A 14,906-nucleotide genomic window follows, 5' to 3' on the forward strand; every position below is an offset into this window, starting at 1 on the left:
GATCTTGAGGGCTGCTATAAAAGCACAGCAGGCCTGAGAGAGCAGGACGACGACATTCAGACAGTTGAACCCACGCCAGTCCTTGTGCTAGAACAATTGAGTTGATTTCTTTCCCTGTGGTCCTACAATTATTTTTGCATCAAGTACTTATCCAATTCCCATTAGAAAGCCAAGAATGGATCTGGTTCCACCACCCTTTTGGGCAGCACATTCCAGATTGTGGCTGCAGAGACATCTCCTTTGCCAGGGGATGGAACTGATTTACAGTAAGGGGGAGATAATTCCCAAAACAAAAATAACGGTAGAAATTTTTTAAAGATCATTTAATATTAAACCTTGCCCTTTGTTTAAAAAGTATCAGCTTTAATTGCTCTCTGATGCAGTTCAAGAGGATTTTGAGTGATGAGGGCATTATCTGTCTAAACAGAAAGTTGGGGCTGGGAAACTTTTAGATGGAGGAAACTGAGGGCTACAAAAGAGGTCAGCAGACTGATTATACCCAATTGTTTTATTGCTCCTGCAGGTATTTGAAAACAAAATAAACCAAGTGAAATCCTAAAATTTATGAAAGAGGGTAAAGAGAAACCCTTGGGGTGTCTTGAAGCACTTCAAAACTAATGATGTACTTGTGGCTTCAGCAAGCTCCCCCACACAGCAATGTGAAACATAAATATTGTTGATAGCAATTAACATAGGGAGCACAACAAGGCCAGGGAATCCACAGAAAATGGTGTAGGGTACTGAGAAATTCATAGGAGCAGAAGATCCACAGATCCATGTAGTTAGCAGGGTCTGGTCACCACAATATAGCTCTGATCACTGCATAGCAGGAAATAGCACTGTGATAAGACTATTGAACAGTTCCCTTATACGATGAGATGGACTCTGACCTCACGATCTACCTTGTTGTGACCTTGCACCTTATTGCACTGCACTTTCTCTGTAGCTGTGACACTTTACTCTGTACTGTTATTGTTCTTACCTGTACTACATCAAAGCACTTTGTACTAACCCAATGTAACTGCACTGTGTAATGAACTGACCTGTACGATCGGTATGCAAGAGAAGTTTTTCACTGTACCTCGGTACAAGTGACAATAATAAACCAATACCGATACCAATATGTGATAGTGCTTGGGAGGGTTCAGAGGAGAATTATGAGGATGTTGCATAGATTTGAATAGGTAGGAATATTAGCAGTGGGCCAGGGATGTGAGATCATTAGGTATAGGTGCGTAGATTTTTGAAAGATTGAGTTAATTGTGGGCTACAGGGAACTGGAACAGGAGAGGAGGCCAGATTAGCCATGGTCATATCGAATGGCTGGGTGGCCTATTCCTGTTCCTATTTTCTTTTGTGTACTGTGAGTGTTTGAAGAGTTCTTTCACTCAGAGCATTGGGGTCTGGAACCTGATGGTGATGGAGGCAGAAACCCTCTTCACATTTAAAGTGATACCAATGAATACTTGATGTTCTGTGACCTACAGGGCTATGGACAGAGACCTAGCATGTGGACTAGTTTCAATAGCTATCGTCTAAGGTCATAGAGTTATACAGCACAGAAACGAGCCCTTAACTATCAAGTACCCATCTATACTTTTCCCATTTACCAGCAATTGGTTTGTAGCCTTCTATGCCTTGGGGATTCAAATGCTTGTCTGAATACTTCAGTGTTGTGTCTTGTCTCCACCACCCCCTCAGGCAGTGCGTTCTAGATTCCAACCATTCTCAGGCTGAAAAAAGTCCTCCTCAGATCCCCTCTAAACATCTTAACCTTTACCCTAAACCCATGCCCTCTAGATTTATAGTATCACCCTGGGATCTTCCAGCAAGGAGGGCAGGCTGGGCCTTGGATTAAAGTCTCACCTGGAAGATGGCACATCTCTGTCCAGCATTTTGGGCCTAAGTGCCTGGAGTACAGCCCAGCTAGCTTTTTACACACAGCTCTGAATAAGACTATAAGATATAAGAGCAGAATTAGGCCATTTGGCCCATCCAATCATGGCTGATTTTGTTTTCAACCCCCATTCTCCCTGTAACCCTTAACCCCTTTACCAATCAAGAGCCTATCAATTTCTGCCTTAAATACACCCAATGACTTGGCCTTCACAGCCCGCTGCGGCAATGAATTCCACAGATTCACCACCCTCTGGCTGAGGAATTTCCTCCGCACCTCAGTTTTAAAGGGACGTCCCCTTTATTCTGAGGTTGTGCCCTCGGATCCTAGGCTCTCCTACCAATGGATACATCCTCTCCATGTCCAATCTATCTGGGCCTTTCAGTATTCGGTAGGTTTCAATGAAATCCTCCCTCATCCTTCTGAACTCCATTGAGTACAGACCCAGAGGCAACAAATGTATGTTAAGCCTTTTGTTCCTGGGATCATTCTTGTGAACATCCCCTGGATCCTCTCCAGGGCCAGTACATCTTTCCTTAGATACAGGGCCCAAAACTGCTCACAATATAAGGAGTGGACTCAAGCTCATGGGAGGTGATAGTACCCAAAGCTGTTAAGGGGTTGAAATGAATACCTGAGAATAAATCTATTTCTTCCAAAGATTTTTTGAAATAAAGGAAGTGCAAGCTGCAAGGTTAGTTCTGTGCTGCATTCGTGAGGTTGCTTGTTAATTGCTTTGATGTCAGATGTAAGCCAGATCCTTGGGCCTCTGCCTGGATTCCAAACAGTTAAAGGGGCAGCATCTTCACATTTGCCAGGCAAGTTAAAGGGGACACATTGTCCCTTTACCTGTTGCTGTTTGTATGTTGCTCCTGTGCCTTGTTCATGGGGAACAGCAAGCTGTACTGACTAAATTGTAGAAATTTACAGTGCAGGAAGAGGCCACTTTAGGAGGAGGACATCCAGCCCATTGTCAAGTGAGTGCTCTCCAGCTTAATCTGATATATACTTGGTCCTTAGCCTTTTAGGTTATAGCACATCAAATGCCATTATTTAGACGTGACAAATGCTTTAGCCTTTACCGCCTTTTTGGGCAGAGTTTTCAAGACTTCCACCACTGTTTGGATAAAAAATACATTTTTAAATTCCCTGCTGAACATTGTACCAATTAACTTGAATCTGGAACCCCTCTGTATTGATATTTCTGCCAAGGGAAATAGTTCCTTCCTATCCACTCTATCTAGGCCTCCCAGTTTATTTTATCAATTAAATTATTCAATTAAATCTTCATCCTGACACCTCTATTGAAAAGAAAACAACACCAACACTCAGTACTCAAGTTTCCAGTCGTGGCAAAAATACTTGTAAATCTTTGAACTCCCTCGATTGAAACCATCAAACCAATTTGCCTAGGAAAGGGTTAACAGAATGAAGTCCTCTCACTGTTCTGTTGAAAGCGTCTGCCTCTGCGGGGGCACCCAATGAGTGGCATTTATCCATTAGAGAGGGATGGCTGGTTGGAAATAAAGGGAGTTAAAAGCATGGGGGGCAGGGGAAGTTGCACAGAGAGATTGCCGCTCCTGTCGAGCTTTGTTTGAAGCAGCCACTCATTAACATCCCCCTGTGCGTCCATTAGAAAGATTTTGTTATTTAAATCTTGGAAATGAATAGGATGGGTCTGGGAAAGCTCTGATCTGGGACTTTATATCAAGGCACGTGTTTATTTTTTCTGCATTTATCTGTGGGATGTGGTGGTTTCTGGTAGGGCCAGTAGATATTGCCCATCCCTAATTATCTGTGAGTGGTTGGTGGAGATTGCTGCTTTGAATTGTTCTCCTTCTGGTGAAGGATCCCCCCCCCCCCCCACCCACCCCCAATGCGGTTGGGTAGGAAGTATTTAAACTGAAGAATGTTGAGGGAACGTTAATATATTTCCAAGTCACAATTGGTGTCTTATTTGGAGGGGGTCCTGCAGGTGATGGCGTTTCCTTGCACTTCCCTGTTCATGAGTGTGGGATGTATTATCAAATTAACCTTGGCAAGTAACTACAGTATTGTAGGTGGGACACAGTGCACTAGTGCAGAGGGACTGAATTTTTAAGATGGTAGAAGATGTGTCTATCAAGCAGGCTGCTTTCCCCTAGAAGGAGTTGAGCTTTTTTGTTGTTGGAGCTGCACTCATCCAGCCAAAGAGAGAAAATATTCCCTCACATTCCTGAATTGTGCCTGGTAGATGATGGAAAGGCTTTGGGGAGTTGGGATGTGAGTCATTTGTCACAGGACACCCAGCTTCTGACTAGCTCCTGTAGCCACAGCTTCTGTGTTGCTGATCCAGTTACATTTCTGGTTTGTGATCTTGAGTGGAAGCAGTTTCCTGGCCCTCACACTTCTGTAGAGTTTGCACCTTTGGTGTATGGGCTACAGAACGCAATCACCGTACATGTGGCAGTGTGGAGGAAAGAGGGATGTACACTTTGTAGGGACTGTCAGCTGTGTTATCACTTTAAGAACATAAAAATGTAGGTTCACAAATTGGTCATCTGGCCCTTTGAGCCCGTTTTGCCATTCATGAGGGTCATGGTTCGTATTGCATTTCTATCGCAACTTTTCATATCCCTTTTAGGAAATCTCAAAGCATTATATGTTTTTTATATATTCACTTACAAAATAGAAGGAAGTCATTGAGTTCATTGAGTCTATGCCAGCTCTCAGAACAATCACATCAACCCATTTATTTCCCTATAACCTATTCAGTCTCAGATATCCATTAACTCCCTTCCAATTCTCCTACCATCCACCTGCACTGGGGGCAACTTAGTGGCCAAATAATCTACCGGCAGTATATAGGACCCCGGTCAGACCCCACTTGGAGTACTGTGCTCAGTTCTGGTCGCCTCACTATGGAAGGATGTGGAAGCCATAGAAAGGGTGCAGAGCAGATTTACAAGGATGCTGCCTGGATTAGGGAGCATGCCTCATGAAAACAGGTTGAGGGAACTCGGCCTTTTCTCCTTGGAGCCACGGAGGATGAGGGGGGACCTGATAGAGGTGTATAAGATGATGAGAGGTATCGATTGTGTGGATAGTCAGAGGCTTTTTCCCAGGGCTGAAATGGTTGCCACGAGAGGACACAGGTTTAAGGTGCTGGGGGTAGAGGAGATGTCAGGGGTAAGTTTTTTACTCAGAGAGTGGTGAGTGCGTGGGATGGGCTGCTGGTAACGGTGATGGAGGCGGATACGATAGGGTCTTTTAAGAGACTTTTAGATAGGTACATGGAGCTTAGAAAAATAGAGGGCTATGGGTAAGCCTAGTAATTTCTAAGGTAGGGACATGTTCAGCACAGCTTTGTGGGCCGAAGGGCCTGAATTGTGCTGTAGGTTTTCTACGTTCTATGTTCTATATACAGTAGCCAACTAACCTACCAGCACATCTTTGGGACATGGGAGGAAACCACAGCACCCAGGGTAAAATAATGCAGGGAGAATGTGGAAACTCCACACAGACAGCACTGGAGGTCAGGATCGAACCAGAGTTGCTGGAGCTGAAAGGCAGTACCACTGCCTACTATGCCACTCTGCCTCCTGTCACAGCCAACGAAGAACTTTGAAATCTAGTCATTGTTGCACTGAGGGAAAGCTATTTGCTAATTTCAACCCAGCAAACTCTCATAAATTATGGGTCATAATAACTGGATAACAACTCTAAAAATGTTCATTGAGGGATGAATATTGTCCTGGGTGGGGTGGGGGTGTCTTCAGTGCTTTAAAAATAGTGGCATGGGATCTTACCCACAAGAGAATGAACCAAGGCCCCATCTAATGACTTAAACAAAAGAGAACACCTCTGCATTCGGAATGTCAGCCTGGATTTTTGTTCGAGGTCAGAACATTGTGGGATCAAAACCAAGTTCAGAGTGTTGGGCATAAGATCATAACCTTGGGATATTCCAAACATCTTTGGAGGTAATAATGTACTTTTCAGAAGTGTGGTCATTTTATTGTTACAAGTAAGGCAGCAGCAATTTATTTTTTAGCAAACTGCAGCCAAGGAGAATGCCAGGGGAAGCACCACCGCTTACAAGTTCCCCTCCAAGTCGAACACCAAGTCTTGACTTGGAAATATATTGCTGGTCATTTATCGTTGCTAGGTTTAAATCCTGGAACTTCTTGCAGCACCATGCAAGTACCTTCACCAGAAGGACTGCAGCAGCTCAATACTACCAGCTCAAGGGCAATTAAGGATAGACAATAAATGCTGCCAGCCATGCCCAGATCCCAAAAGAACCTTAGTGCCTGGTGCAATGATGCTCTTTGAGGGAACAATATTGGCTGCTGAACAGCTGGGGGAACTTGCAAGCTCTTCTTCCATGGAATTGTTTGTCTCTATTTAAGAGGATAGATAGGATCCTTGGTTTGATGACTCATTTGAAAGACAGCACTTCCCTCAATGCTGGCATTGGGAGTGTTGACACGGATTATGTTCTCTGTCTCTGGTGTGGGACTTGGGTTCACAACCTTCTGGCTCAGAGTAGAGGGGGTGTTGCCGACAGCTGATTTAAGGTCCGGTGCCAGTGTAGAAGCAGTTTTATTTGGGAAATTGGACAGGTCTAACTGGTGAAAAAACAAATACAGCCCAGCAAAAAAAAAGGATTTGAATCATTTTCACAATCTCTGGCAGCTTGTGCATGGAAAACTGTTCACAATGTGCTGCAGCCCATCCGTTTAATGAGGATTCTGATCTAAGTTTGCCTGAATGGTGGTGGCCAGTCTCCACAGTCATAAAGGGGCTGATGTTATCACCAGGCTGTGGCTGTTTACAGGAAGAGGTTTTGTCATTTTCTGGCTTGCAAGCCAGGAATTCTAATGTCTGCGCCTGCAGCGACTAATTTATGTTCCTCCATTCTATTAGCTCCTCTCCTGAAGTCATGTCAACTCTTGCAGAGGGGATGGAGGGGATATGTGGGGAGGGGTGTGGTTCCACTGGCACTGCCTCAGGGGCTGTCTCCATTTTATTTTGCATATCTATTCCTCTGGTGTGTTGCCTCCTTTGATGCAACGAAGGAGTGGAAGAGTGGAGAGTTAAGGTTATCAGCCCCATCTAAGCCACAGTTCTGTGGGAAACTTTAAATGTCTAGAGACTTGAGTGGAAAATCTAGGTGAATATTCCAGTGCGGGACTGAAGCAATGTTGTGCTGCCATTGGGATTAGAAGCTGAACCAAGCCCTTCAAAGAAGATGTAAAAGGTCATGCAAGCAGTATTTCAAAGAACAGAAGAGTTGGGATGTTATGATGCGATTTTACAAAACACTGGTTAGACTGCAGTTGGTTAAGCTGGGGTATTGTGTGCAGTTCTGGTTGCCACACAATAGGAAGATGTGATTGTGCTGGAGAGGGTGTAGAGGAGATTCACCAAGATGTTGCCTGGATTGGAGGACTTTACTTATGGATAGACTGGAATTGTTTTCCCTGGAGCGAAGGAGGTTGAGGAGTGACCGGACAGAGGTATAAGATTGTGGGAGGCTTAGACAGGGTAGATAGTCAAAATCTTTTATCTACGATAGGGGTTTCAAAAACAAGAGAGCATAGGCTTAAGGTGAGAAGAAGGAGTTTTAAAGGGGATTTAAGGGATTTACAAAGAGAATGGTTGATATCTGGAATGCACTGTCAGAGGAGGTGATGGAATCAAATACTATGGTTAAGAGGCATTTAGACAGACATGTAAATAGACAGTCATAATGCGGGCAAATGACATTAGTGTAAACGGGCAAAAAAATTCAGCATGGACATGGAAGGGCCTCTTTCTGTGCGGTACAACTCCATGATTCCATGAGGACATTGTCTTTGAGCCTTGGTTGGCATTGCTGTTAACATCACTGGAATAGGTATCCTGGCTTCTTTCATATTGCTGTTAGTGGGACCTTGCTGTATGGAGATCAGTTGGCATGATTCAGAGCACCATAAAAATGTACAGGTTAGAAACAGGTCCTTACGGCCCACCTCGTCCATGCTGTCCACGATGCCTATGTACACTAATCCCGTTTGCCCACATTAAGCTCGTATCCCACTACTTCTTTCCTATCCATGTACCTGTCCGAATACCTTTTAAACGTTGTAATAGTATCTGCCTCCACTACATTCTCTGGCAGCTTATTGTGAAAAACCATCTGTGTGAAAAACCTACCCCTCAGAGTTCCTTCAAATTTCACCCCTTTTATCTTAAACCTGTGCCCTGTAGTTCTCGACTCCACTGCCCTGGGAAAAAGGTTCTGACCATCCATCCCATCTATGCCCTTCATAATTTTGTAAACCTCTGCAAGGTCACTCCTCAGCCTCCTATATTCCAGTGAGAATAAACCCAGTCTCTCCAATCTCTCTTTGTAACTAGAGCCCTCCATTCCAGGAAACATCCTTGTGAATCTCCCTGCACTCTCTCTGCACACCGATGGCAACCATGCTTCAAAGGCACTTCATTAGCTGCTACGTGTTTGGGACGTCCTTAAGGGAATCTTGATTTCAGACGCAAGTCCCTAGGGTAGTCTAACCTGTGGTATTTGCATGTTCATGTACCCTTCACTCTGGTTACTTAAGAAACACAGTGGCTGAAGTGCAGAGGTGGTGAGGAAGCTAATCTCATTAGGGGCAATACATTCAGAAACAGTGAGAATCCAGCAACTTTTCTTATTGGCTTTTTGAGGGCAGGATAGTGCTTGCCTATGCTGTGTTGGTCATGGTCGAACGGTGCCTGGCAGGTTTGCCCTAGCTTCCTTCAGTCAATGCAGCACTCTGGAGTGCTTGCAACTGGGAGAATGGCCACTGGGGAAGAAGGTGGAGAAATAAGGAGGAGAGGAAGGAAATCAAGAAGGAAAAATGGTTATTGTAGATTTATTTCCAGAACCTGTACAGGTCCTCCACAGATTATGATAGGGTTCTATTCCTGAGAACTGTTCATAACTCGAGTAATTCATGTCGGAAATGATCGACAAAACAGTGTGTGGATCACAGAAACAGCTGTGACAGGAGAGCAAGCAGGTATGGGAAGAGTGGCCACCAGCCGGCCTCACTGACTCAGCAAGCGAGTCTTCATCAGCACTCCTGGTTCTGCTCGGCTTGGTTGTTGCGGCTTTTGAGGAGAGAAGGCACATGGAAATGCCTCGTACCCACCCTGCGCCCCAGCAGCCGCCACCAAATCCATCCCGCCGGTCTCACAAACGTCCAATCATACGTACAGGCTGTCCATAAGACAGGCGTCCGTAACCTGGGGAGGACCTGTAGTGTTGCGATGCTAGTTTCTGGAAGTTGGCCATTGTTTGCATCCCCACCTGGTGCTCCGTGCGCTTCCACCATCTCCAGTGTGGAGCTACTCGGATCGTGTGCCCAACAGAGAACCATGGACGCAAACGATGCTGGTGGAAACTCAGTCCGGCTGCCATTGGATCCCAAGGGAAGCCGGCAGAGGAGGGACTGAAGCCGTTTTGCTGCCTTTAAGTTTCCTCACAGGGCCCAGTCAGAAAGCAGTTGCTTTGAAACCAGGCAGCTGGAACTGCTTGACCCCGTCTAATTTACTCTTTGATGCAACAGACAATAGTTGGCTCACCAAGGGGTGGGGGTGAGTAGGGCAGCATCTGTCACAATGAAATATGGATTTCCAGCAGCTCCCTCCAAACACCCCTCCCCTCTCACTCCGATGCACACATCTTCTACACAACCAGCACTTTCAATTCCATTTTAGCAGGTCGACTGGGCTCTGTTGTAATGGCTCGGTTCCAGCGCGATGATAGACGCCAAATGTGCCAGGCCCAATTTTCTGAGACACTGATCAGGGTATAATCAGAGGCGCCTAATGGACTGGGGTTAGATGGTGCATACAACCGGTTCAAGCCGTCCCCTTAACCCTTTGAAGGCTGTGCAGCAGAAATAAAACAATGGTAGCAGGAGGAATGCTGAGTGTATGAAGCTATAGGGCCAAGATTTTGGGAAGAAAGCCAGACTTAGTTTCATTCATTTATTCCATTATCTAGCCTTCCGACAGAGCACTGAACCACTTAAAGTGCTCTTGTCCAGATGAGACATTAAGCTCTGCCTGTTACTCGGGTAGACTCAATAGATCCAGTGGCATTATTTTGAAGAAAAACAGCGAAGTTCTCCCCAGTGCCTTGTAGCTTCACTTATCCTTCAACCAATATCACAAGCAACCGATAACGTGGTTGTTATCATGTCATTCTTTTGTGGGTTTTTGTTGTATGCTGATTGGTACATTTCCAACAGTGACTGTACTTCAAAATGCACTTCATTGGCTGTGAAGTGTTCTGAAATACCTTGAAAGGGAGACTAGCAAGTTTTTATTGTTGAAATAAAAACAACTGTAATAAAACGAGGATTATATTCTGGGTTCAAAACTTTACTTAGAAACAATGTGGGAATAGAAGGAGGCCGTTCAGCCCACTCCGTCATTTAGTAAGATCTTGGCTGACCTGTATCCTACTTTGAGTTATCCTCCTTGGTTCCATATCCCTTAATCCCTTTACCCAAAAACACTTTCAATTGTCCTCCAAGTCACAGCAAAAACTTTAAGATACCACCAGTCTAAAGAAATTCGGCATGTCCCCATTGACCCTCACCAATTTTTACCGATGCACCATAGAAAGCACCCTATCCAGATGCATCATGGCTTGGTATGGCAACTGCTCTGCCCGAGACTGCAAGAAACTACAGAAAGTAGTGGGCACAGCTCAGCGTATCACAGAAACCAGCCTCCCCTCTATGGACTCTGTCTACACTTCTCACTGCTTCGGTAAAGCAGCCAACATAATCATAAGACCCTTCCCACCCCAGACATTCTCTCTTCTCCCCCCTCCCATTGGGCAGAACATAAAAAGGCCTGAAAGTACATACCATCAGACTCAATGACAGCTTCTATCCCACTGTTATAAGACGATTGAATAGACCTCTTGTACAATAAGACGGACTCTTGATCTGATAATATACATCATCATTGCCCTTGCACTTTATTTGTCTACCTGCACTGCACTTTCTCTGTAACTGTAACACTTTATTCTGCATTCTGTTATTGCTTTTCCCTTGTACCACCTTGATGTACTTATGTGATGAAATGATCTGTATGGATAGCATGCAGAACAAAGTTTTTTTTACTGTACGTCAGTACATGTGACAACAATAAACTAATTTACTTATTTACTTTGTGTCAAGAAGTGCTTCCTGAAATTTCTCTTGGTCTGATTTTTAGGTTAGGCTTCCTTGTTCTTGACTCCAGCAACCTAACTTATCATCTCCCATACAAGGGTCTTAGCTAAATATTTAACCACTACTGTGTTGTTCCTTGGTATTTTTTTTGTGTTAGTTCGATGTTTTTTCCCAAACTCCACTTCAGGATTTAAGCTCATAACCTAAATTGAAAAATCGGGTAAGTACAGAGAAAGTGCTTCACTGTTGGATATTACACTTGAGGCTACATTGGCATGTTCTTGTGGGTGGTTCCATGTGAGGAACAGCCGGGAGCTGTGCCCAACACTGATTCCTCAATGAACACCAACAAAGCCAGATTAACTGTGGTGTTTGTGGGATCTTACTATGCTTAATGGCAGACATATGTGTCTGCATGATCGTCACTACATTGCATTGTATTGTGGAGCACTTTGCAAGCTTTTTTGAGAGATGTGATAAATCATTAAATAAACACAGACTGACTAAAATCTACTTAAATTGATATCTTGAATCCCACTCTGATGTGCTTATCTCTTTAAAACAGATTTATTCACCTGATCACACCAGTAACAACTACACATCGAATCCATCCACACCTGTGGGCTCCCCACCATCTCTGACAGGTAAGGAAGGAATTCTTTGGATTTGTTCCCTGTGACTTCATGGTTTGAACATTTTTCTGGGAAAATAGAAGCTTAGTTTGCGAGAGTTTCACTATCTGATTTCCTCTTTCCCTCTGTCCTCTCAATGTCTTGTCTATGTGTTCTTTCCACCATCATGAACCTGGATCGTGTGGTCCATCGGGCTGTCAGACCAGTACTGTGCCCATCTGATGCTCATTTTTGTATTTACCAGAAGGAGGAATTGGATCGTAGTCAATTGCAAAAATCCAGATTATTTTCATAACCTTTTACCCACTACTCCCATATCCCGAAATCTCCCCAGTCGGACAAAGACTTGGGGTTTTTCTGGCTCCTGTTGCTCAGTGATAGACCAGACAGTGTCATTTAAAAGGGACCACCATTGTTGCATGGGAAGTAGCTAACTTTCCTTTGATTTATGCCCACTTTACCACATTCACCACTGTCGCCAGTAAAAGGAAATTATTCACATTCTGTGCAATGCTTAAAGTGACCACTTACATTTGCAATAAAGTGGGCTGAGCAGATTCATCATCCCAAGCATGTAATCCTTGTTCTAGGGAATCCTAATGATATAATGAATGATGCCCATTGAACTTGGGGTACCCTAATATTCAGAAGAAAAATCACCACTTTGGGAAGTGTTTGATGCATTTAAGAGGCAGCTTGTGAAGTATACAAGGGAGCTGGGAAGAGTGAATTACAATCATAGATTTAAATGAAGAAAGATGAGGGGATGTTCAAGTGGAGCTTAAGTACCAGCATGGATCGGTTGGCTGAATGGCCACTGTGTCCCATATACTCTGCACTCTGACCCTCCATCAAATCTCAGCTATCTAGACCCCAATTTTTCTATGCAAGCCCATCCTTGTAGTCTTCTCTTAGGTACATCCTTGGAGAATTACTTGCTTCCACTCTAGGGGCGACTGATGAGGTCTATGTGGAAACTTCCACAGATGGCGCAGGAGGTGCCTGACAGGGGCTGGATGGGTGGGTAGTTTGCAAGATGGCGCGCTCCTCCTATTGCCATTTATGCAGGAGTTACATTCCAACTGAAATTCCTTTTCCAGTATCTTGATGTATCCCTTTACCCTTTGGTCAGTATAGCACTGGCCTCTGAGACTGTTCATGTCCCATTTCAGAGAGCTTATGTAATCTAGACTGATGCCACTGTTGTACTGATGGAGGTCTACACTGTTGGAAGTGTGCCTTTTAGATGAGGTATTAAAACCAGGCCCTGTATGCTCACTCAGGAAGATGTGGAAGGTCTCAGTTAAAAGAACAGGGCCAAGTTCTTCTCAGTGTCCTAGCGTCTGTTTTTATTTCTCAACTAGTGTCAGAAGCCTGGACTTTTTTTCTGGAGACATGAATTGAAGTACCAGCAAGGCAGCCAGAGAATTTAAATTCAAGTAATTAAATCCATTGGAAATAAAAAGCTACTATTGGTGTTGTGACCATGAAACTACTAGATTGTTGTAAAAACCCATCTGGTTCACTAATGTCGACCCAAGAGACTTGCAGGTTCTGGAATCTGGAGCACCAAACAATCTGCTGGAGGAACTCAGTGAGTTCAAGCAGCATCTGTGTCGGGGGGGAGGAAACCTGGTGCAGGGTTTCAACCTGAAACATCGAGGATTTCTTCCCCCCCTCCCCTAACAGATGCTGCTCAATTTGCTGAGTTCCTCCAGCAGATTATTTGTTGGTTCACTAATGTCCCTCAGGGAAGAAAATCTGCTATTCTCATAGAGTCAGACAGCATGGAACCAAACCCTTCAACCCACCGAAGCTGCACCAGATATCAAGCGACCGTTTACACTAATCTTATACTAATCCCATTTTATTCTCCCCACATTACCATCGAGCACCACCACCCTCATCCCAGATTCTACCACTCACTTATGCACTAGGAACAATTTACGGAGGCCAGTCAACCTACCAACCTTTGCGTCTTTTGGGACGTGGGAGGAAACTGGAGTACCCAGGATGTATCCATGTGGTCACAGGGAGAACATGCAAACACCACACAGACAGTGTTGGAGATCAGGATTGAATCTAGCTTGCTAGTTTGGGCCAGAATTGAACCTAGATTGCTAATTGCCAATTTAGTTTAGCCTGTTGTGTGACTCCATACCAACCAATGTTGCTGATGCTTAGAAATGGACCTGAGAAATGGCCCAGCAGGTTGCTCTATTCAGGACAATGAGAGATGGGAATAAATGCTGGCCTTGCTAGTGACAGAAAATAAAAACCATGAATGGATGAGAAACCTAAATGAGGTTTGGTTGTTTATTTATGTATTTGTCAGAGCTTTCTGCTTTCAAGCTAGCTAATGAAATTCTATTTACATCTATGACTACGCATATCGAGGTCAGTCTGAGGTTGTGAAAGGAGCCAGTTATTTCTCTCCAGGTTCCCAGTCTGAGTTTTTATTGGTTAATGGTCACCAAGGTATAGTTTAGCTCCTAAGTATCTCTTTAATGATTTCCACAGCCAGACACTTGGCTCATGCCAAATTCCAAATTTATTTATTGCAAATTTTATTGGTGTTTGGGGGATGTAAGTCTATCAGTTCTTGTGTAAAATACTGGAAACCAGTAACTTGGCTCATCACTGCACTGAATAGGGTGATTTGGAGGAGTGAGTTCTTTTAAAGGTGCCTTTGCTGTTCATGGGGAGAGTTAGTGGAGTTAAACTGGTTAGGTCATATTAATTTGCATTGTGGTGCAAAGGCCTTTTCTCTTATGCAGGAACCAATAATGATTTGGCACTTGGCCTCTTGAGTATGCACAAATCTAAATATTGCCTGAGTACTGCAATTTGGTGATTGAAATTAGAATGATCTTGGTTCGGGAGTGGAGGCAAAAAAGGTTGAAAGTTTCCCCTAATGTCCTACAGATTAACTCTTCTCCAACAAAGAGTTTGATGGCAGTGAGGTAAAATCTTGCAGCAAGGAAGATTGAGAAAGAGATTGGTGCAATGAGACAGCCTTGCTTGATCACAGTGTGCATTGAAATTGGTTCTGTGGTGGATCTGTTGGGAAGGATCATGGCTTGCACGTCATTGTGAAGCAGAGAGAGGATGGTGATGCATTTCTGAGGACAGAGAAATTTGACAAGGATCCTCCATAATGCTTTTCAGTTGGTGGGG

The 14,906-nt window shown here is 44.1% G+C and overlaps 2 protein-coding genes across 4 annotated transcripts in view; one reads left to right on the top strand and one right to left on the bottom strand.

Annotated features, from left to right (window-relative positions):
* pi4kb (phosphatidylinositol 4-kinase, catalytic, beta) overlaps window positions 1-14,906 on the bottom strand; it is a 599,336-nt gene that overhangs the window by 414,877 nt on the left and 169,553 nt on the right. The window lies entirely within an intron of this gene.
* The window catches only part of LOC127587477 (transcription factor 12-like), a 117,624-nt gene that overhangs the window by 74,554 nt on the left and 28,164 nt on the right, over window positions 1-14,906 (top strand). For all 3 annotated transcript variants that reach the window (XM_052045831.1, XM_052045832.1, XM_052045833.1), the window contains exon 6: window positions 11,663-11,741. In XM_052045831.1, the coding sequence (XP_051901791.1) occupies window positions 11,663-11,741 (79 nt within the window). The remainder of the gene's footprint in view (window positions 1-11,662; window positions 11,742-14,906) is intronic.

Source organism: Pristis pectinata, chromosome 40 (genome assembly GCF_009764475.1).
Source record: "Pristis pectinata isolate sPriPec2 chromosome 40, sPriPec2.1.pri, whole genome shotgun sequence".
NCBI lineage: Eukaryota > Metazoa > Chordata > Chondrichthyes > Rhinopristiformes > Pristidae > Pristis > Pristis pectinata.